Source organism: Lutjanus erythropterus, chromosome 23 (genome assembly GCF_056507025.1).
Source record: "Lutjanus erythropterus isolate fLutEry1 chromosome 23, fLutEry1.hap2, whole genome shotgun sequence".
Lineage (NCBI taxonomy): Eukaryota > Metazoa > Chordata > Actinopteri > Lutjaniformes > Lutjanidae > Lutjanus > Lutjanus erythropterus.
Genome location: NC_139339.1, coordinates 10,635,943 through 10,658,746, shown reverse-complemented (window position 1 = coordinate 10,658,746; position 22,804 = coordinate 10,635,943). Strand labels below are relative to the sequence as shown.

At 42.3% G+C, this 22,804-nt stretch overlaps 2 protein-coding genes across 2 annotated transcripts; both read right to left on the bottom strand.

Annotated features, from left to right (window-relative positions):
• Positions 1-119: 119 nt before the first annotated feature.
• LOC146305622 (uncharacterized) lies at positions 120-18,330 on the bottom strand. The gene is given in 16 exon segments (XM_084713123.1): positions 120-982; positions 1,088-1,236; positions 1,327-1,388; positions 2,157-2,368; positions 2,523-2,701; positions 2,879-2,943; positions 4,281-4,357; positions 5,598-6,672; positions 6,997-7,606; positions 7,739-7,935; positions 8,158-8,410; positions 8,549-9,078; positions 9,628-10,261; positions 10,884-10,960; positions 11,044-11,347; positions 18,317-18,330. Coding segments are annotated over 16 exon segments (4,524 nt in total). The 3' UTR covers positions 120-896.
• LOC146305621 (uncharacterized) lies at positions 18,124-20,495 on the bottom strand. Its single transcript, XM_084713122.1, has 6 exons — positions 20,473-20,495; positions 20,117-20,295; positions 19,752-19,963; positions 18,912-18,973; positions 18,673-18,821; positions 18,124-18,581 (listed from the first exon to the last, which is right to left on the bottom strand). Exons 1-6 carry the CDS (start codon positions 20,493-20,495, stop codon positions 18,496-18,498), a joined length of 711 nt encoding a protein of 236 aa, XP_084569248.1. The 3' UTR covers positions 18,124-18,495.
• Positions 20,496-22,804: the final 2,309 nt, after the last annotated feature.

Here is a 22,804-nt window from a genome sequence, read left to right as displayed (position 1 = left end):
CTGTTCACAGGGCAGGGTTTCATCGTCTATAAATATCACCTATCACTGGTAGCTCCTGACATGTAACGTGCCCTGAGGCTCTTTTTCTTTAAAACTGCAAAACATCACACAAGAGACCATTTAAATTCTTCAGAAATGTTGTATTCTGATCATTGTTGACAAAAATTATACAAACGGCAAGAGATCTCACAGAATACAGCTATGCATGGTTACATAAATACACTTTGTATAAATAAGAAAGTTGACAGTGCATTGTTTGGACATAATATATCATGTATATCACAACCCTTCATGAAAATTGATGCATTGATTCAGGGTTGGAGTTGGCAGCATTATGTGCTGCACTTCTTCCTTCATTTAATTTAAGATGCTTATCCCCTTTACAGTATGCTCTCTGTGGAGCTGTTTTATTGCTATGCTGCAAGTGAAAACCTAAATAATTTTACATGCATTTGGAGATTACAGGATTGGTTAGATCATTTTACTAAACAGAATTATATTATAATGATAATTGCGTGTACAAATTCCAAACAACTTACATTTATCTGGAAGAAAACTAAGACATTAATAGTGCAACAGTGCCATAATCTCCGAGGCCTTAATAGGATGTGCTGTTATGCTTCGTATTCTAGTGGTGATTCAGTGGTCCAGGTGTTTAAAGTTGGCTGTGTCCTTCTGTTCCAGGGTCCTGGAAACGTGTTCAGCTCGACAGACTAACCAGTTGTCATTACTGTGTCAGGTCAGTCAGTGCAAAGTTAAATTTGTAAGTATGTCTGAAGCCGTACAGCACTTTATACATTCATGAATCTCGGATTTTTACTGGCAACAAAGCCCTTTTTCATCCCAGCAGTGGCAATAATGTTCTGATGACAGTCTAATGGAAATCAGCGCTGATGTTATTGCTGGCTTGACAGTAGCCATGACAACAGTACCATGCAGGATGCGGTGATGAGACTGATCTGGTTTCTCACTCCGCTTGAAACTATAAATGAGAAAAAAAGAAAAGAAAACCTTCGTTTAACAAATGGTTGTGCACTGTTGTGCAACTCTTGAAAATTTTGATCAAGTAGTGCTCAAAATTGCTTACCAATTCCATTGACGATGATGGAGCTGCCTTCAATGTCGAAGCCTGTGACACTTGAAGCTGCGCCGATCAAAACATTTGCAATCGCAGTGTTATTAGGAACATTTGTGCTATCAAAGATAACGTCCAGAAAGTTGACGACTGATCCATTTCTGTAGAAGAAGAAACAAAACATGTTGTTTGAAAAATAATGTTTAAGCCAGGAGTCTTAAATTGTAACAAGTGAAGTCTTAACAAATTACCTGAATTCCACCACATTCAAGGACCTGAAGGAGGAGAAGTTACCTTGGAAAAATGGTGTAAGCTACAGAACAGAAAAAAAAAGCAACAAAAAAACATTTGAATTAGCACAATAATCTGCGTGTGCATGAGTGTGTCATCAATTGCTTCTCGAAATTCGAATAAGTGACATTTTTATATATTAAATATGTAGATATTCTAGTAAGCATGAAGGTGAGTGTTTCCATATTTTGTTGTTTGGATTTTCTCAATTTTTTCCGTATTTTTTGTTCTGAAGAAAAGAGGAGGATAGATAATGATGGACAGTGGACACCAGTAAAGGGTTTAGAAGAATAGATGGCATCGGTAACACTTTATATAATATAGCTTGTGATTTACAGTGTAATTTTGTTGTATGAATCAGGTATTAACGAGGTACTTAAGACTGGGGAACAAAGGAGTAACAATTTGTCATTTTGTGGGAAAGGAGAAATAAATACTTCAGGTTGTTTTTTTTTATAAATAAACTCTGGTCACTTCCAGGGCACAGGACTGGAAAACAAAAGTTCTGGGAAAATAGTGTTAACAACACTGATATTTTGTGGAACCTATCACAGAAGGTAACTGTTTGGTTTGCCAGTTCTCTACCCCAACAATACACAGTAATTATAATAATACATAAGAGTAAAATCTGTCTCCTCTCCTCTAAAAAAGGAACTGGTAAGTATCTTATTGGTGTCTAATTAATATTACACAATTACAATGAAAATGACATTCCAGTTCTTTGAGTGAGGGCTTGATCTCTCTGAAAAGATAATTCAGAGGATGATTTTATTTGAAGGGTGAGACTTACCTGTCCCTTTATCGTTGAAGCTCGACTTTTAAAAGCTTGAGATGATGAATCCAGCAAGTCAGATGTAAATGTGCTTTGAACAGATCTGAAAGACAGCTTTACTGTTACACCTGCTGCAGTTGTAGGTGCTGCAGTTGTAGGTGCAGCAGTTGCAGGTGCAGCAGTTGCAGGTGCGGCAGTTGCAGGTACGGCAGCTGCAGGAACTGGCCCAGCTGTAAAAGAACATTTTTTTGACAGAATAATTAAATGAGTATTTGTCCCCACACAATGTTAAAATCCTTGTTTGATGTCAAACCGACTTTTGGTGCCGGTTTCACAGACGTATAGGAACTGACAACAGTGAAACATTGTGCTGCGTTTACTCACCTGATACTTGGATTGAAGAGGGACTGAAGCTCACGCTTAAGTTACTGTTGGAACTATTTGCAGCGTCAACCAAGGTTTGAGCAACAGCAGTGTTCTGTGGGAGTTCTGAAGCAGGAGTAGACGCATTGAACACCACTGCAATGTCTGCCTGGGTTCCATTCGCTCGAGCTTGAATAGCTCTGTATCATAAAACCAAAAGGGACAAGTGTTAAATAATGATATGAGATGATTCTATTGCTGGGTGTCATATATATTTTAGACATGAGAATATCAACACTGGAAGATGCCAATTTTAAGACCATAACCCTCCATAAAGAGTTGTACAAACATACAAAGTCATAAGAAAAATGTTTTACCTGAACTCCCTCACCAAGCACTCGCGAAACCGATCACCAAATTTATCTTCGTATATTTTGTTACACTGGAAATAGAAATCAACAAAAGATCTTAAGTAGCCCTTGAGTAGGCAGATGTAAAGATTGACACTAGCATTGAATGGATTGCATCACAGTACAGTAATATCATTTAAACATGTTTAAGTGTGCAGTATCTCTTTAGAGAGAAAAGCACTGACTGCAATTAATATTCAGCTATCATTTAGTAATAATGTTTTGTCTTTTAGCTAAAACATTCTGTCCAATTATTCATGCACAAAACTGATGGTCTATGAAAAGTAATATCAATTTGAAAAATGACTCACCACACTTATAACTCGTTTTGCAAGCTCTTTGAATTTAGGGCTGCTGCGATTCTTGAGGTCTTCTGTAAAAATTTCGTCTGGCAAAGCTGCTGATAAATTATAAGTTGGTGCTGCAGGTGATGGCACTGGAGCAGTTGCAGGTGCTGCAGTTGTAGGAGCAGCAGTTGTAGGTGCAGCAGTTGCAGGAACTGGCCCAGCTGTAAAAGAGCATTTTTTTTTTTTTGACAGAATAATTAAATGAGTATTTGTCCCCACACGACTTTAACATCCTTGTTTGATGTTACACTGACTTTTGGTGCCGGTTTCACAGACGTATAGGAACTGACAACAGTCAAACATTGTGCTGCGTTTTCTCACCTAGTACTTGGATTGAAGAGGGATTGAAGCTCACGCTGAAGTTACTGTTGGAACTATTTGCAGCGTCAACCAAGGTTTGAGCAACAGCAGTGTTCTGTGGGAGTTCTGAAGTAGGAGTAGACTCATTGAACACCACTGCAATGTCTGCCTGAATTCCATTCGCTCGAGCTTGAATAGCTCTGTATCATAAAACCAAAAGGGACAAGTGTTAAATATTGATATGAGATGATTCTGTTGCTGGGTGTCATATATATTTTAGACATGAGAATATCAACACTGGAAGATGCCAATTTTATGACCATAACCCTCCATAGAGAGTTGTACAAACATAGAAAGCCATAAGAAAAATGTTTTACCTGAACCTGCTCACCAAGCACTCGCGAAACCGATCACCAAATTTATCTTTGTATATTTTGTTGCACTGGAAAAAAGAAAGCAAGAAAAGACCTTAAGTAGCCCTTGAGTAGGCAGATGTAGAGATTGACGCTATCATTGAATGGATTGCATCACAGTACAGTAATATTATTTAAACAGGTTTAAGTGTGTAGTATCTCTTTAGAGAGAAAAGCACTGACTGCAATTAATATTCAGCTATCATTTAGTAATAATGTTTTGTCTTTTAGCTAAAACATTCTGTCCAATTATTCATGCACAAAACTGATGGTCTATGAAAAATAATATCAATTTGAAAAATGACTCACCGTCCTTGTAACTCGTCCTGCAAGCTCTTTGAATTTAGGGCTGCTGCGATTCCTGAGGTCTTCTGTAAAACTTTCGTCTGACAAAATTGTTGATAAATTATAAGTTCGTGCTGCATCCAATGGCGTTGGAGCAGGTGTTACCACAGCCAGTGGAGCCGGTGTGGTTGCAACAGTTGTTGTTGTCATGGGAGCAGCAGTTGATGTTGTTGCTGTGGTCGTTGTTGTTGGAGCAAAAGTTGTGGTTGTTGCTGCTGTCGTCATTGTGGTTGGAGTAGTCGTTGTTGTACTTGCTGTTGTTGTTGCCACTACTGTTGTTGTTGGACCTGCAGTTGTGGTTGTTGCTGCTGTCGTCGTTGTAGTCGCAGGAGTTGTTGTAGATACTGCTGTTGTTGTTGGAGCAGCAGTTGTGGTTGTCGCTGCTGTCGTTGTTGTTGGAGCAGCAGTTGTTGTAGTTGCTGCTGTCTTTGTTGTTGTTCGAGCAAGAGTTGTAGTAGTTGTCGTTGTCAGAGCAGCAGTTGTGGTTGTTGCAGCTGTTGTTGTTGTTGGAGCAGGAGATGTAGTAGTTGTCGTTGTCGCAGCAGCAGTTGTGGTTGTTGCTGCTGATGTTGTTGTTGGAGCAGCACTTGTGGTTGTTGCTGCTGTCGTCGTTGTTGTTGGAGCAGGAGTTGTAGTAGTTGTCGTTGTCGCAGCAGCAGTTGTGGTTGTTGCTGCTATCGATGTTGTTGGAGCAGCAGGAGATGTTGTTGCTGCTGTTGTCGTTGTAGTCGCATGAGTTGTTGTAGTTGCTGCTGTTGTTTTTGTTTGAGCAGCAGTTGTGGTTGTTGCTGTTGTTGCAGTTGCTGCTGTCGTCATTGTTGTTGGAGGAGGAGGAGTTGTAGTTGCTGATGTTGTTGTTGTTGGAGCAGGAGTTGTAGTAGTTGCTGCTGTCGTCGTTGTTGGAGCAGCAGTTGTTGTAGTTGCTGCCGTTGTTGTTGTTGGAGCAGGAGTTGTAGTAGTTGCTGCTGTTGTCGTTGTTGGAGCAGCAGTTGTTGTAGTTGCTGCCGTTGTTGTTGTCGGAGCAAGAGTTGTAGTAGTTGCTGCTGTCGTCGTTGTTGTTGGAGCAGGAGTTGTAGTAGTTGCTGCTGTCGTTGTTGTTGTTGGAGCAGGAGTTGTAGCAGTTGCTGCTGTCGTCATTGTTGTTGGAACAGCAGTTGTGGTTGTTGCTACTGTCGTTGTTGTTGGAGCAGCAGTTGTTGTAGTTGCTGCTGTTGTTCTTGGGACAGCAGTTGTGGTTGTTGGTGCTGTTGTTGTTGTCGGAGCAGCAGTTGTAGTAGTTGCTGCTGTCATTGTTGTTGTTGGAGCAGGAGTTGTTGTAGTTGCTGCTGTAGTTGTTGTCACAGCAGGAGTTGTGGTTGTTGCTGCTGTCGTTGTTGTTGGAGCAGCAGTTGTTGTAGTTGCTGCTGTTGTCGTTGTAGTTGGAGGAGTTGTTGTACTTCCTGCTGTTGTTGTTGTTGGTGGAGGAGTTGTGCTTGTTGCTGCTGTCGTGGTTGTTTCAGCAGGAGTTGTTGTAGTCGCGGCTGTCGTTGTTGTTGTTGGAGCAGGAGTTGTTGTAGTTGCTGCTGTCGTTGTTGTTGGAGCAGCAGCAGTTGTTGTAGTTGCTGCTGTTGTCGTTGTAGTTGGAGGAGTTGTTGTACTTCCTGCTGTTGTTGTTGTTGGTGGAGGAGTTGTGCTTGTTGCTGCTGTCGTGGTTGTTTCAGCAGGAATTGTAGTAGTTGCTGCGGTTGTTGTTGTTGGAGCAGCAGTTGTGGTTGTTGCTGCTGTCGTTGTTGTTGGAGCAGCAGTTGTTGTAGTTGCTGCTATCGTCGTTGTTGTTGGAGCAGCAGTTGTGGTTGTTGCTGCTGTCGTTGTTGGAGCAGGAGTTGTAGTAGTTGCTGCGGTGGTTGTTGTTGGAGCAGCAGTTGTGGTTGTTGCTGCTGTCGTTGTTGGAGCAGGAGTTGTAGTAGTTGCTGCGGTGGTTGTTGTTGGAGCAGCTGTTGTGGTTGTTGCTGCTGTTGTTGTTGTTGGAGCAGCAGTTGTTGTAGTTGCTGCTGTTGTCGTTGTTGTTGGAGCAGGAGTTGTAGTAATTGCTGCTGTCATTGTTGTCGGAGCAGCAGTTGTGGTTGTTGATGCTGTCGTTGTTGTTGGAGAAGCAGTTGTTGTAGTTGCTGCTATCGTCGTTGTTGTTGGAGCAGGAGATGTAGTAGTTGCTGCGGTTGTTGTTGTTGGAGCAGCAGTTGTGGTTGTTGCTGCTGTTGTTGTTGTTGGAGCAGCAGTTGTTGTAGTTGCTGCTGTTGTCGTTGTTGTTGGAGCAGGAGTTGTAGTAATTGCTGCTGTCGTTGTCGTCGGAGCAGAAGTTGTGGTTGTTGCTGCTGTCGTTGTTGTTGTTCGAGCAGCAGTTGTGGTTGTTGCTGCTATCGTCGTTGTTGTTGGAGCAGCAGTTGTGGTTGTTGCTGCTGTCGTCGTCGTTGTTGGAGCAGCAGTTGTGGTTGCTGCTGCTGTTGTTGTTGTGGGAGCAGCAATTGTTGTAGTTGCTGCTGTCGTTGTTGTTGTTGGAGCAGCAGTTGTTGTTGTTGCTGCTGTTGTCGTTGTTGTTGGAGCATTAGTTGTAGTAGTTGCTGCTGCTGTTGTTGCAGCAGCAGTTGTGGTTGTTGCTGCTGTCGTTGTTGGAGCAGCAGTTGTTGTAGTTGCTGCTGTTGTTGTTGTTGGAGCAGCAGTTGTGGTTGTTGCTGCTGTGGTTGTTGTTGGAGCAGCAGTTGTGGTTGTTGCTGCTGTTGTTGTTGTTGGAGCAGCAGTTGTGGTTGTTGCTGCTGTCGTTGTTGGAGCAGCAGTTGTTGCTGTCGTCGTTGTAGTTGCAGGAGTTGTTGTCGTTGCTGCTGTTGTTGTTGTTAGAGCAGGAGTTGTGGTTGTTGCTGCTGTCGTTGTTGTTGGAGCAGCAGTTGTTGTAGTTGATGCTGACGTCGTTGTAGTTTCAGGAGTTGTTGTAGTTGCTGCTGTCGTCGTTGTAGTTGCAGGAGTTGTTGTAGTTGCTGCTGTTGTTGTTGTCGGAGCAGCAGTTGTTGTTGTTGCTGCTGTCGTCGTCGTTGGAACAGCCATTTTTGTAGTTGCTGCTATCGTCGTTGTTGTTGCAGCAACAGTTGTTGTCGTTGCTGCTGTCGTTGTTGTTGTTGGAGCAGGACTTGTGCTTGTTGCTGTTGTGGTTGTTGTTGGAGCAGCAGTTGTTGTTGTTGCTGGTGTGGTCGTAGTTGGAGCAGCAGTTGTTGTAGTCGCTGCTATTGTCGTCATAGTTGCAGGAGTTGTTGTAGCTGCTGCTGTTGTTGTTGTTGTTGGAGCAGGAGTTGTTGTAGTTGCTGCTGTCGTCGTTGTAGTTGCTGCTGTTGTTGATGTTGCTGCTGTTGTCGTTGCAGTTGCTGCTGTTGTTGTTGCTGTTGTCGTCGTTGTACTTGCAGGAGTTGTTGTAGTTGCTGCTGTTGTTGTTGTCGGTGCAGCAGTTGTTGTTGTTGCTGCTGTCGTCGTTGTTGGAGCAGCAGTTGTTGTAGTTGCTGCCATCGTCGTTGTTGTTGCAGCAACAGTTGTTGTCGTTGCTGCTTTCGTCGTTGTTGTTGGAGCAGGAGTTGTGGTTGTTGCTGCTGTTGTTGTTGTCAGAGCAGCAGTTGTGGTTGTTGCTGCTGTCGTCGTTGTTGGAGCAGCAGTTGTTGTAGTTGCTGCTGTCGTCGTCGTAGTTGCAGGAGTTGTTGTAGCTGCTGCTGTTGTTGTTGTTGGAGCAGCAGTTGTGGTTGTTGCTGCTGACGTCGTTGTAGTTGCAGGAGTTGTTGTAGTTGCTGCTGACGTTGTTGTCGGAGCAGCAGTTGTGGTTGTTGATGCTGTGGTTGTTGTTGTTGGAGCAGGAGTTGTGGTTGTTGCTGCTGTTGTTGTTGGAGCAGCAGTTGTGGTTGTTGCTGCTGTTGTTGTTGTTGGAGCAGCAGTTGTGGTTGTTGCTGCTGTGGTTGTTGTTGGAGCAACAGTTGTGGTTGTTGCTGCTGTCGTTGTTGTTGGAGCAGCAGTTGTGGTTGTTGCTGCTGTCGTTGTTGTTGGAGCAGCATTTGTTGTAGTTGCTGCTGACGTTGTTGTAGTTGCAGGAGTTGTTGTAGTTGCTGCTGTCGTCGTTGTTGGAGCAGCAGTTGTTGTAGTTGCTGCTATCGTCGTTGTTGTTGCAGCAACAGTTGTAGTCGTTGCTGCTGTCGTCGTTGTTGTTGGAGCAGGAGTCGTGGTTGTTGCTGCTGTGGTTGTTGTTGGAGCAGCAGTTGTTGTAGTTGCTGCTGTGGTTGTTGTTGTTGGAGCAGGAGTTGTGGTTGTTGCTGCTGTTGTTGTTGTTGGAGCAGCAGTTGTGGTTGTTGCTGTGGACGTCGTTGTAGTTGCAGGAGTTGTTGTAGTTGCTGCTGACGTTGTTGTCAGAGCAGCAGTTGTGGTTGTTGATGCTGTGGTTGTTGTTGTTGGAGCAGGAGTTGTGGTTGTTGCTGCTGTTGTTGTTGTTGGAGCAGCAGTTGTGATTGTTGCTGCTGTGGTTGTTGTTGGAGCAGCAGTTGTGGTTGTTGCTGCTGTTGTTGTTGTTGGAGCAGCAGTTGTGGTTGTTGCTGCTGTGGTTGTTGTTGGAGCAGCAGTTGTGGTTGTTGCTGCTGTGGTTGTTGTTGGAGCAGCAGTTGTGGTTGTTGCTGCTGTCGTTGTTGTTGGTGCAGCAGTTGTTGTAGTTGCTGCTGATGTCGTTGTAGTTGCAGGAGTTCTTGTAGTTGCTGCTGTCGTCGTTGTTGGAGCAGCAGTTGTTGTAGTTGCTGCTGTCGTCGTTGTTGTTGCAGCAACAGTTGTAGTCGTTGCTGCTGTGGTTGTTGTTGGAGCAGCAGTTGTGGTTGTTGCTGCTGTGGTTGTTGTTGTTGTAGCAGGAGTTGTGGTTGTTGCTGCTGTTGTTGTTGTTGGAGCAGCAGTTGTGGTTGTTGCTGCTGTGGTTGTTGTTGGAGCAGCAGTTGTGGTTGTTGCTGCTGTTGTTGTTGTTGGAGCAGCAGTTGTGGTTGTTGCTGCTGTGGTTGTTGTTGGAGCAGCAGTTGTGGTTGTTGCTGCTGTGGTTGTTGTTGGAGCAGCAGTTGTGGTTGTTGCTGCTGTCGTTGTTGTTGGTGCAGCAGTTGTTGTAGTTGCTGCTGATGTCGTTGTAGTTGCAGGAGTTGTTGTAGTTGCTGCTGTCGTCGTTGTTGGAGTAGCAGTTGTTGTAGTTGCTGCTATCGTCGTTGTTGTTGCAGCAACAGTTGTAGTCGTTGCTGCTGTCGTCGTTGTTGTTGGAGCAGGAGTTGTGGTTGTTGCTGCTGTGGTTGTTGTTGGAGCAGCAGTTGTTGTAGTTGCTGCTGTGGTTGTTGTTGTTGTAGCAGGAGTTGTGGTTGTTGCTGCTGTTGTTGTTGTTGGAGCAGCAGTTGTGGTTGTTGCTGCGGACGTCGTTGTAGTTGCAGGAGTTGTTGTAGTTGCTGCTGACGTTGTTGTCAGAGCAGCAGTTGTGGTTGTTGATGCTGTGGTTGTTGTTGTTGGAGCAGGAGTTGTGGTTGTTGCTGCTGTTGTTGTTGTTGGAGCAGCAGTTGTGGTTGTTACTGCTGTTGTTGTTGTTGGAGCAGCAGTTGTGGTTGTTGCTGCTGTGGTTGTTGTTGGAGCAGCAGTTGTGGTCGTTGCTGTTGTGGTTGTTGTTGGAGCAGCAGTTGTGGTTGTTGCTGCTGTGGTTGTTGTTGGAGCAACAGTTGTGGTTGTTGCTGCTGTGGTTGTTGTTAGAGCAGCAGTTGTGGTTGTTGCTGCTGTCGTTGTTGTTGGAGCAGCAGTTGTTGTAGTTGCTGCTGACGTCGTTGTAGTTGCAGGAGTTGTTGTAGTTGCTGCTGTCGTCGTTGTTGTTGGAGCAGCAGTTGTTGTAGTTGCTGCTATCGTCGTTGTTGTTGCAGCAACAGTTGTTGTCGTTGCTGCTGTGGTTGTTGTTGGAGCAGCAGTTGTTGTAGTTGCTGCTGTGGTTGTTGTTGTTGGAGCAGGAGTTGTGGTTGTTGCTGTTGTTGTTGTTGTTGGAGCAGTAGTTGTGGGTGTTGCTGCTGTCGTCGTTGTAGTTGCAGGAGTTGTTGTAGTTGCTGCTGACGTTGTTGTCGGAGCAGCAGTTGTGGTTCTTGCTGCTGTTGTTGTTGGAGCAGCAGTTGTGGTTGTTGCTGCTGTTGTTGTTGTTGGAGCAGTAGTTGTGGTTGTTGCTGCTGTTGTCGTTGTTGGAGCAACAGTTGTGGTTGTTGCTGCTGTGGTTGTTGTTGGAGCAGCAGTTGTGGTTGTTGCTGCTGTCGTTGTTGTTGGAGCAGCAGTTGTTGTAGTTGCTGCTGACGTCGTTGTAGTTGCAGGAGTTGTTGTAGTTGCTGCTGACGTCGTTGTCGGAGCGGCAGTTGTGGTTGTTGATGCTGTTGTCGTTGTTGGGGCGGCAGTTGTGGTTGTTGCTGCTGTCGTCGTTGTCGGAGCAGGAGTTGTTGTCGTTGCTGCTGACGTTGTTGTCGCAGCGGCAGTTGTGGTTGTTGCTGCTGTTGTAGTTGTTGGGGTGGCAGTTGTGGTTGTTGCTGCTGTCGTCGTTGTTGGAGCAGGAGTCGTTGTCGTTGCTGCTGTCGTTGTAGTCGCAGGAGTTGTTGTAGGTGCTGCTGTGGTTGTTGTTGGAGCAGCAGTTGTGGTTGTTGCTGCTGTCGTTGTTGTTGGAGCAGCAGTTGTTGTAGTTGCTGCTGACGTCGTTGTAGTTGCAGGAGTTGTTGTAGTTGCTGCTGACGTCGTTGTCGGAGCGGCAGTTGTGGTTGTTGATGCTGTTGTCGTTGTTGGGGTGGCAGTTGTGGTTGTTGCTGCTGTCGTCGTTGTCGGAGCAGGAGTTGTTGTCGTTGCTGCTGACGTTGTTGTCGCAGCGGCAGTTGTGGTTGTTTCTGCTGTTGTCGTTGTTGGGGTGGCAGTTGTGGTTGTTGCTGCTGTCGTCGTTGTTGGAGCAGGAGTCGTTGTCGTTGCTGCTGTCGTTGTAGTCGCAGGAGTTGTTGTAGGTGCTGCTGTGGTTGTTGTCGGAGCAGCAGTTGTGGTTGTTGCTGCTGTCGTTGTTGTTGGAGCAGCAGTTGTTGTTGTTGCTGCTGTTGTTGTTGTCGGTGCAGCAGTTGTTGTTGTTGCTGCTATTGTTGTTGTTGTAGCAGCAGTTGTTGTAGTTGCTGCTATTGTCGTTGTTGTTGGAGCAGGAGTTGTTGTAGTTGCTGCTGTGGTTGTTGTTGTTGGAGCAGCAGTTGTGGTTGTTGCTGCTATTGTTGTTGTTGGAGCAACAGTTGTGGTTGTTGCTGCTGTGGTTGTTGTTAGAGCAGCAGTTGTGGTTGTTGCTGCTGTCGTTGTTGTTGGAGCAGCAGTTGTTGTAGTTGCTGCTGTCGTGGTTGTAGTTGCAGGAGTTGTTGTCGTTGCTGCTGTTGTTGTTGTTGGAGCAGCATTTGTGGTCGTTGCTGCTGTTGTCGTTGTTGGGGTGGCAGTTGTGGTTGTTGCTGCTGTCGTCGTTGTTGGAGCAGGAGTTGTTGTCGTTGCTGCTGACGTTGTTGTTGGAGCGGCAGTTGTGGTTGTTGCTGCTGTTGTCGTTGTTGGGCTGGCAGTTGTGGTTGTTGTTGCTGTCGTCGTTGTAGTCACAGGAGTTGTTGTAGGTGCTGCTGTTGTTGTTGTCGGAGCAGCAGTTGTGGATGTTGCTGCTGTCGTTGTTGTTGTTGGAGCAGGAGTTGTTGTAGTTGCTGCTGTTGTTGTTGTCGGAGCAGCAGTTGTGGTTGTTGCTGTTGTTGTTGTTAGAGCAGTAGTTGTTGTAGTTGCTGCTGTTGTTGTTGTTGGAGCAGGAGTTGTAGTAGTTGCCGCTGCTGTTGTTGTCGGAGCAACAGTTGTAATAGTTGCTGCTGTCGTTGTTGTCGGAGCAACAGTTGTTGTAGTTGCTGCTGACGTTGTTGTCGGAGCAGCAGTTGTGGTTGTTGCTGCTGTTGTTGTTGGAGCAGCAGTTGTGGTTGTTGCTGCTGTTGTTGTTGGAGTAGCAGTTGTGGTTGTTGCTGCTGTTGTTGTTGGAGCAGAAGTTGTGGTTGTTGCTGTTGTCGTCGTTGTTGTTGAGGCAGGATTTGTTGTAGTTGCTGCTGTCATGGTTGTTGTTGCAGGAGTTGTTGTTGTTGCTGCTGTTGTTGTTGTCGGAGCAGGAGTTGTGGTTGTTGCTGCTGTCATTGTTGTTGGAGTAGCAGTTGTAGTAGTTGCTGCTGTCGTTGTTGTTGAAGCAGCAGTTGTCGTTGGTGCTGTCGTTGTTGTTGGAGCAGGAGTTGTTGTAGTTGCTGATGTTGTTGTTGTCGGAGCAGCAGTTGTGGTTGTTGCTGCTGTCGTTGTTGTTGGAGCAGTGGTTGTTGTAGTTGCTGCTGTCGTTGTTGTTGTTGGAGCAGGAGTTGTTGTAGTTGCTGATGTTGTTGTTGTCGGAGCAACAGTTGTAGTTGTTGCTGTTGTCGTTGTTGTTGGAGTAGCAGTTGTTGTCATTGCTGCTGTCGTCGTTGTTGTTGGAGCAGGAGTTGTAGTAGTTGCTGCTGTCATTGTTGTTGGTGCAGGAGTTGTAGTAGTTGCTGCTGTTGTTGTTGTTGGAGCAGCAGTTGTTGTCGTTGTTGGAGCAGGAGTTGTAGTAGTTGCTGCTGTCGTTGTTGTTGTTGGAGCAGGAGTTGTAGTAGTTGCTGCTGTCGTTGTTGTTGGAGCAGGAGTTGTAGTAGTTGCTGCTGCTGTTGTTGTTGGAGCAGCAGTTGTTGTCGTTGCTGCTGTTGTTGTTGGAGCAGGAGATGTAGTAGTTGCTGCTGTTGTTGTTGTCGAAGTAGCTGTTGTGGTTGTCGTTGTTGCTGTTGTTGACACACAAAGCCACACAAAGCTTCTAAGTTGTTTTTCCAAATTCCAGCCCAGCTTTAGGCAACCAGAAATATACACATTTCGCATACTTGACAGTGTTTTACCATATTATTCACTGGTACAGGTATTCTCAAAATGGATTTCATGTACTGCAAAAAAAACTTTAAAAAGTGCAAAAATATCAAGAATGACTAAACCGTATATCTCTCTCTGTCTTTACTGAGTGATCATTATCAAATGGTGATATCAGCATATCATTTGTCGTTATACAAGAAGAAGGATGAGTTGCAGGAGAGAACCATACCTTAATTTCATGTTCCTTTTCACCTTTTCTAGTATTTTGTATCAAGGCACTTTAAAGGCAGTTGATTTATTACCACTCAGCTTACCTATTAGAATGAGGAAGATTGATGTGATCCATCCAACACCCATCTTGTCTTCTTTTGAATCTATCAGATCGAACAATACAGAGACTTAATCAAAGAAGCAGCACACCAAAACCTTTTGCAGTACAGTCATTCATTTCTCTTCAATGCAAGGTGTCAAAACAAATGTTAAACAGACAGGACAATTACAAGTTTCTGGTCTTTGTATTAATGTCAAATTGTGTTTCAAATGAGTTTTTTTTTTGTAGTTAACTTAATTCCCATGTTTACTCATTATTCAGTCCACAAATGATGTGATGTGAATAATGTAAATGTCTTCATAGCTCAAAGTGCAAAAAATAGGTCTAATGGAAACAATAGTGTGAGGTATGTATCACCTTAACGATAACATGTTTCCTAAAGAATATAGATTTCGTTCTGTACTGTGAAACAACTGTGATAAAATGCAACTTTCACTCCTCTGAAAGTCATTTATTGTTCATTATACTGTACAACATTTTGGCATTCTTTCAAACTTTTCAACAGAATCCTTAGAACCTTTATGAGTTTGTAAGCAATTTTACAAATCAAATTTCTGGGAGTGTGGTTGTTATTTATTGTTATTATTTATGGGAAAAGGCCCATTTCCCCTCACAAGACATGATTTCAGTCTCCTAAAGCTAAGGAAAGACAAAATAAAATTGTCAAAATTAACTCTGCTTGACAAATTTCACTTGTTTCCTTAGGCCTGGTTGACAAATATTTTTGCTTCCCAAATCCAATCTTAAAGTTCTAGTGTCTTTAGACTATTTCTCTATTAGATATTATCCAGGTTAAAGCAGATTAAATATACAAGTCTACATGCACTACATCAACAAGCACAGCACTTAACCAGGCAGGCGCACTAAGTTAGGAGACTGCTCTTTAACCACACTTACCACTTTTATGCAACTGTTCATAAACATCAACCAAGCAAAAATGTTTTTCAGCAAAGCTCTGCACCTATATCAGTTCAGGGGTTCTACAAACTGGCTCAGGACAACAAGAAATCCCTACAAGAACCAATAGTGTATCACATTCTGATTATTTTCATCTGAACTGTTATACTTATTTTAATCTGAGAGAACCTACATGAAGCCATGATAATTGAAATTAAATAGCACTTTAAAATGGTTAAAAACTGTTGAAGCAGTATTTCCCAAAATATTGCAAAAAATTGATTAGTACAATAAAAACTCAAACACAGAATTTATACACAAACACACACAGTGTTTAAATATAAAATATGTATATACGTAATATATATATATGTAATATATAATTAAAAATGTACTTACCCAAAATGAAAGATATATGATCTAATTATATAACTATATTAATATATTTTAATGAAGTCCAATTCACAACTGTGATATTGTAAACCTTCTCCCTCATGTGCCAGTCCTCGTCTATTAAGACCTATATATATTTGAATAGAAAAAAGGCTAATGACGTGACTCATACGTGATAACTATTTAAGAAATGTGTTGGTCACAAAATAGAATCACATCAGTGAAGCTGTCTTTTACTTGGCTCAGGATTATGGCATACTCCCCTCTTTTGTCCTATCAGACAAGTCGGTGAATTATACCTATGTGAATGTTGAAAGAAGTTCTGCCGGTTTGACAAGCCAAGACAAACAAACAGAGTTCTAGTGAAGCGGTAATGGAGCAGGAAAAATGCAAAAAAATAAGTCAAAGTAATGATGATTATGGAATTTCATATTCAAACATATTGAATGAATATTGTACATGATATTTGGATTTATTGGACTAAATATGTGGATAGATGATGCAATTAATTGCATTAGATATATTGCTTTGGGAGTACAATCTGAGTATAAGATGTACCCAAAGATATTTTTTTAAGCTATAACGTGGCTTGTTTAACATGCTTTTTGTTATATTTCTGTTTTTTCTTATTCTCTGTTTTCTACGGTAAGATCTATCGGTGCTGTGGATCTGCTTTGTATTGCAGAGAGATTTGAGACACATGACAAGCAGAAGTTGTTCACTTTGAAGCTGCCGATAATGTTCATGCATCACTACTAGTAACCTCATAGTCTGCATCATCTAATGTAAAAAAAAAAAAAAAAAAGAGGAGGGACAAGTGAAACCAGTTAGGGCGGGGCAGGTAATCACAAAGGCAGGAAACACATGAGGGCATGAAGTAAAGTATCTGAAACATGAGACAAAGGTGAGTATCAAAATAAAACAGGAAATACTGATGCCAAAAGCCCCACTTAGACTCTCCTGCCCTGCCCACTTTCCCCAAATGGCCTCAATGAATCTAATTCATTTAGCCACGACATTTTGCAGTTGTAAACTGTGGGGTGACCATTTTTTTTAGTCAAATACATTCAAGATTTAAAAGATTACTAAATTAAAGAACTATTAAAGCACTATGGACATAATACGAGTGCTCTCAATGGTAGCTTCAGCCCTGCTTGGTCATGACTAATAGATAATGGTGGCTAACATTAGCAAACATTGCTGTATAACATTCATTATTGAGTCAGTTCTAATAGCTACCTGTGCTATTGCTATGCTTTAGCACAATGTTACATGCATGTGGTTTACACTGGTGGTATAACATAAAATCTGTGACATGACGGCTTTGACTGGTGTCATCAAATCTTTTTGAGATGTTGTTTTCTTTTGTTGGCAGTTGAGAAATGTGAGAATTCTGGATTGTTTTTTTTTTTTTTCAGGCATCAAAGTTAACTACTTCTTAGGTGGATGGAATCAAGTCTGTATGACCTAAAGATGTCACCATAATTCTTTGTTCTCTCATTTTAAAATGTTTTGGGCATAAGGGAATGTAACATTTGTGTGCCCAGGGATTAAGATAAAAATGGAGATCTTTTGGATGTTTCAGACTCCTCCGATAATACTGAATGAGAAATGAGGAGGTTACCCACATTGTTTTGCCTCCTCCCTCATGGTGTGATTGATAAGTTGTGGGGTGGTGGACTGTATAAAGCTGAGTGAATGTAATGTTGTTTTAAGCTTTTGGTATTTGATTGTGTTCATGCATACATGCTGTACCAAGATCTTCTCAGATATCGAATCGTGTTGTAAAAAGCATATATATTCAAGTAAGGACAACTGAGGCTCATGGAGTTTATTCTTTTATTCATCAAAAGGGAAGATCAACCAAAAGTACAATATTTGTAGACAGATTAAAGACTTTGCCATACATTATCAACAGTCAAGGCAAAATGTGTGTCTTGCTGCAAACAGACAATCAGCAGTTGTGTCACAAGTCCACATTTGATTTTCTGGTAATTTTGTGAAAGTCATCTGCACTATTTTCTTCTGTATTTACCACTGCAACATTCTTTGCTTCTAAGAAGTCTGTTTAAGCAAACTACTAACAGAACATAAGTGTCTTCTTTGTCAACTTGAAAAAAGGAGAACTGTGTGAATATGAGTAAACAGCGCATTTGAAAGATTTATGATAAACATTATTCTTGCAGTGATAGCCTCAAGTCACTGGCCATACTCTAGTGAGTTTGAGGTTATTTAAGAGCGACGCATCTCTCAGACTGTCTGATTGTCATAGCCAAAGTTAACTGTGCATCGCTCAAAGTTCACACAATAAAGGCTGAGACCAGCTCATTGTAAGACACTATTGTGAAATTTAATTCTAGCAAATCACACAGCAGGGTTTGACTATCTGTAAACATCACTGATGCTTTGATTAAAACTTCATTAAATATGCCCTGATGCATTTTCTCTTGACCCATCAAAACTGCAAACCATTACGAGATACCATTCACACTCTTCAGAAATGTTGTATTCTGATCATTGATGACAGAAATTGTACAAACTACGAGAAATTTCACAGAATACAGCTTTGCATGGTTACATAAATACACTTTGAATAAATAAGAAAGCTGACAGTGCAATATTTTGACACATTTATCATGTATACCAGGACCCTCAATAAAACTTGATGCATGGAATAAAAGTAGGGGTGAGCAGTGAACTGCATTTGTTACTGCTTTCAATGATTTCAAGATCAAGAAAATCAATTAAACCAATGGAGAGTTTATTTGCACCCAGGTGAGAATGGTGACATGGCCGCTATTTGGCCATTTATTCCAAGCCCCGTTGTTTAAAGAGTGACAAAGTCCATGTAGGGAGGATGTTATGGTGAACGAATTCAAGGTTTAGGTTAGGTTTAGATAAGAAAAGATCGTGGTGTAAATAGCCATACTGGCTTTTCTATCCTGGGTGCAAATAGCATTATTGTCTGCTTCTTTTCATGCACGTTATAAAATTCCTATCTTTATTTTGAAACTAACTTTACAAAAAGTCCAGTTTGAAATCTAACATTCAGATTTCTCAGTCTATATTTTTCAAAATAAAACTATATTAAGATTTCTCAATCTGCATGTTTCAAAATAAAACTACTACTACTGAATTCAGACAATTGTGAGAGTTGTTTTGCTGTTTTCCCTTCCAGTGTGGCTGATTTTACTTGTTTGCCAAACAAAATTAAACAAGGCAACAATAGTAACTCTCATTAAGGTAAATATTGAAGGAAGATGCATTTGTGCATTACGAGTCAAATTACTTTATGATTCCAAAGCACTTAATACATTGTGTTGTTTTCTTGTCTGGCTAATTATTCTAGTGATTATTCAATGGACAAGGTGCTGTGTCATTCTGTCTGGCCCAGGATCCTGGACATTCCCACAAAGAAATTTGTTCAGTTCGACAGACATACCTAATCCATGTCATTATTGCGCCCAGTCAGTGCAAAGTCAAATTTGATAATGAGTTTATCTGAGGCTGTACAACACTTGGTACAGTCTTGAATCTTAGATTTTTTGATAGAAAAGTTCTTTTCATCCCAGCAATGGCAATCATATTTTGATGCCAGTTCAATGGAAATCAGCGCTGATGTTATTGCTGGCTTGACAGTAGCCATGACAACAGTACCAGACAGGATGCGGTGATGAGACTGATCTGGTTTCTCACTCCACTTGAAACTGGAAATGAGAATAAAAGAAAACATTTGTTTAACGAACAGTTGTGCACTGTTGTGTAAAGTTTGAAATTTTTGATCAAGAAATTGCTTACCAATTCCATTGACAACGATGGAGCTGCCTTCAATGTCGAAGCCTGTGACACTTGAAGCCGCGCCGATCAAAACATTTGCAATCGCAGTGTTATTAGGAACATTTGTGCTATCAAAGATAACGTCCAGAAAGTTGACGACTGATCCATTTCTGTAGAAGAAGAAACAAAACATATTGTCTGAAAAATAATGTTTAAGCCAGGAGTCTTAAATTGTAACAAGTGAAGTCTTAACAAATTACCTGAATCCCACCACATCCAAGGACCTGAAGGAGGAGAAGTTACCTTGGAAAAATGGTGTAAGCTACAGAAACAGAAAACAAATTGTATTTAGACAATTTTTAAGCAACAAAAAAACATTTGAATTAGCACAATAATCTGCGTGTGCATGATTGTGTCATCAACTGCTTCTCGAAATCTGAATAAGTGACATTTTTATATATTAAATATGCAGATAGTGTGAAGGTGAGTGTTTCCATATTTTGTTGTTTGGATTTTCTCAAGTTTTCTGTAGTTTTTGTTCTGAAGAAAAGAGGAGGATAGATAATGATGGACAGTGGACACCAGTAAAGGGTTTAGAAGAATAGATGGCATCAGTAACACTTTATATAATATAGCTTGTGATTTACAGTGTAATTTTGTTGTATGAATCAGGTATTAACGAGGTACTTAAAACTGGGGAACAAAGGAGTAACAATTTGTCATTTTGTGGGAAAGGAGAAATAAATACTTCAGGTTGTTTTTTTTATAAATAAACTCTGGTCACGTCCAGGGCACAGGACTGGAAAACAAAAGTTTTGGGAAAATAGTGTTAACAACACTGATATTTTGTGGAACCTATCACGGAAGGTAACTGTGTGGTTTGCCAGTACTCTACCCCAACAATATACAGTAGTTATAATAATACATAAGAGTAAAATCTGTCTCCTCTCCTCTAAAACAGGAACTGGTAAGTATCTTATTGGTGCCTAATTAATATTACACAATTACAATGAAAATGACATTCCAGTTCTTTGAGTGAGGGCTTGATCTCTCTGAAAAGATAATTCAGAGGATGATTTTATTTGAAGGGTGAGACTTACCTGTCCCTTTATCATTGAAGCTCGACTTTTAAAAGCTTGAGATGATGAATCCAGCAAGTCAGATGTAAATGTGCTTTGAACAGATCTGAAAGACAGCTTTACTGTTACACCTGCTGCAGTTGTAGGTGCTGCAGTTGTAGGTGCAGCAGTTGCAGGTGCAGCAGTTGCAGGTGCTGCAGTTGCAGGTGCAGCAGTTGCAGGAACTGGCCCAGCTGTAAAAGAACATTTTTTGACAGAATAATTAAATGAGTATTTGTCCCCACACGACTTTAACATCCTTGTTTGATGTCAAACTGACTTTTGGTGCCGGTTTCACAGATGTATAGGAACTGACAACAGTGAAACATTGTACTGCGTTTACTCACCTAGTACTTGGACTGAAGAGGGATTGAAGCTCACGCTGAAGTTACTGTTGGAACTATTTGCAGCGTCAACCAAGGTTTGAGCAACAGCAGTGTTCTGTGGGAGTTCTGAAGGAGGAGTAGACTCATTGAACAGAACAGCAATGTCTGCCTGGGTTCCATTCGCTCGAGCTTGAATAGCTCTGTATCATAAAACCGAAAGGGACAAGTGTCAAGTAATGATATGAGATGATTCTGTTGCTGGGTGTCATATATATTTTAGACATGAGAATATCAACACTGGAAGATGCCAATTTTAAGACCATAACCCTCCATAGAGAGTTGTACAAACATACAAAGTCATAAGAAAAATGTTTTACCTGAACCCCCTCACCAAGCACATGAGAAACCGATCACCATATCTCCGTCTGTATATGGTGTTACACTGGAAAAATAAATCAACAAAATACCTTAAGTAGCCCTTGAGTAGGCAGATGTAAAGATTGACACTTTCATTGAATGGATTGCATCACAGTACAGTAATATCATTTAAACATGTTTAAGTGTGCAGTATCTCTTTAGACAGAAAAGCACTGACTACAATTAATATTCAGCTATCATTTAGTAATAATGTTTTGTCTTTTAGCTAAAACATTCTGTCCAATTATTCATGCACAAAACTGATGGTCTATGAAAAATAATATCAATTTGAAAAATGACTCACCGTCCTTGCAACTCGCCCTGCAAGCTCTTTGAATTTAGGGCTGCTGCGATTCCTGAGGTCTTCTGTAAAAATTTCTTCTGGCAAAGCTGCTGATAAATTATAAGTTGGTGTTGCAGCCGATGGCGTTGGAGCAGTTGTTACCACAGCCCCTGGAGCAGGTGTTACTACGGCCACTGTAGGAGGTTTTGTTGCCACAGTCACTGGAGCAGTTGTTGTTGCTGCAGTCCCTGCTGTTGCTGGAGCTGGTGTTGTTGCTGTAGTCCCCGCTGTTGCTGGAACAGGTGTTGTTGCTGCAGTCACTGCTGTTGCTGGAGCTGGTGTTGTTGCTGTAGTCCCCGCTGTTGCTGGAACAGGTGTTGTTGCTGCAGTCACTGCTGTTGCTGGAACAGGTGTTGTTGCTGCAGTCACCGGAGCAGGTGATGTTACCGCAGTCACTGGAGCAGGTGTTGTTGCTGCAGTCACCGCTGTTGCTGTAGCAGGTGTTGTTGCTATAGTCACTGGAGAAGGTGTTGTTGCTACAGTCACTGTAGCAGGTGATGTTACTGCAGTCACTGGAGCAGGTGTTGTTGCTGCAGTCCCTGCTATTGCTGGAGCAGGTGTTGTTGCTGCAGTCACTGCTGTTGCTGGAGCAGGTGTTGTTACTGCAGTCACTGGAGAAGGTGTTGTATCTGCCACAGTGTTTGATGTCACTCCTGTTGTTGTTGTTGCCACAGTATTTGATGTTGCTCCTGGGGTTGTCGTAGCAGCAACAGCTGTTGCCACTGTGGTTGATGTTGCAGCAGGTTTTGTTGTTGCCACAGTGGTTGCTGTTTCTCCCAGTGTAGTTGTTGGTACCACAATTGTTGCTACAGCAGGTGTTGTTGTTGCCACAGTGGTTGATGTTGCTCCTGGTGTTGTTGTTGTAGCAGCGACAGCTGTTGCCACTGTGGTTGATGTTGCAGCAGGTGTTGTTGTTGCCACAGTGCTTGATGTTGCTCCTGGTGTTGTTGTAGCAGCAGCTGTTGTTGTTGCCACAGTGGTTGATGTTGTTCCTAGTGCTGTTGTTGGTATCACAGTTGTTATTGTCGAAGCAGCAACTACTGTTGTGGATGTTGTTGCTGCTGTAGTTGTCATAGTAGGAGTTGTTGTCGCTGCTGTCTTTGTTGTCAAAACAGGAGTTGTTGTTGTCACTGCTGTTGTGGTCATTGTTGCTGCTGTTGTTGTTGTAGTAGGAGTTGTTGTTGTTGCTGCTGTTCTTGTTGTCAAAGCAGGAGTTGTTGCCGCTACTGGCGTAGTTGTTGTTGCTGCTGTTGTTGACATAGCAGGACTTGTTGTTGTTGCTGCTGTTGTCATAGCAGGAGTTGTTGTTGTCGCTGCTGTCATTGTCAAAACAGGAGTTGTTGTCGCTGCTGTTGTGGTTGTTGTTGCTGCTGTTGTTGTTGTAGCAGGAGTTGTTGTTGTCGCTGCTGTCGTTGTCAAAACAGGAGTTGTTGTTGTCGCTGTTGTTGTGGTTGTTGTTGCTGCTGTCGTTGTCGACAAAGCAGGAGTTGTTGTTGTTGCTGCTGTTGTGGTTGTTGCAGCTGTTGTTGTTGTTGTCATGACAGGAGTTGTTGTTGTTCCTGTTGTTGTTGTTGTCAAAATTGGAGTTGTTGTTGCTGCCGTTGTGGTTGTTGTTGCTGCTGTTGTTGTCATAGCAGGAGTTGTTGTTGTCGCTGCTGTTGTGATTGTTGTTGCAGCTGTGGTTGTTGTCATAGCAGGAGTTGTTGTTGTTGCTGCTGTCGTTGTTGTCAAAATAGGAGTTGTTGTTGCTGCTGTTTTGGTTGTTGTTGCTGCTGTTGTTGTCATAGCAGGAGTTGTTGTTGTTGCTGCTGTTGTTGTCAAAACAGGAGTTGTTGTTGTCGCTGCTGTTGTGGTTGTTGTTGCTGCTGTTGTTGTCATAGCAGGAGTTCTTGTTGTCACTGCTGTTGTTGTCAACACAGGAGTTGTTGTCACTGCAGTTATGGTTGTTG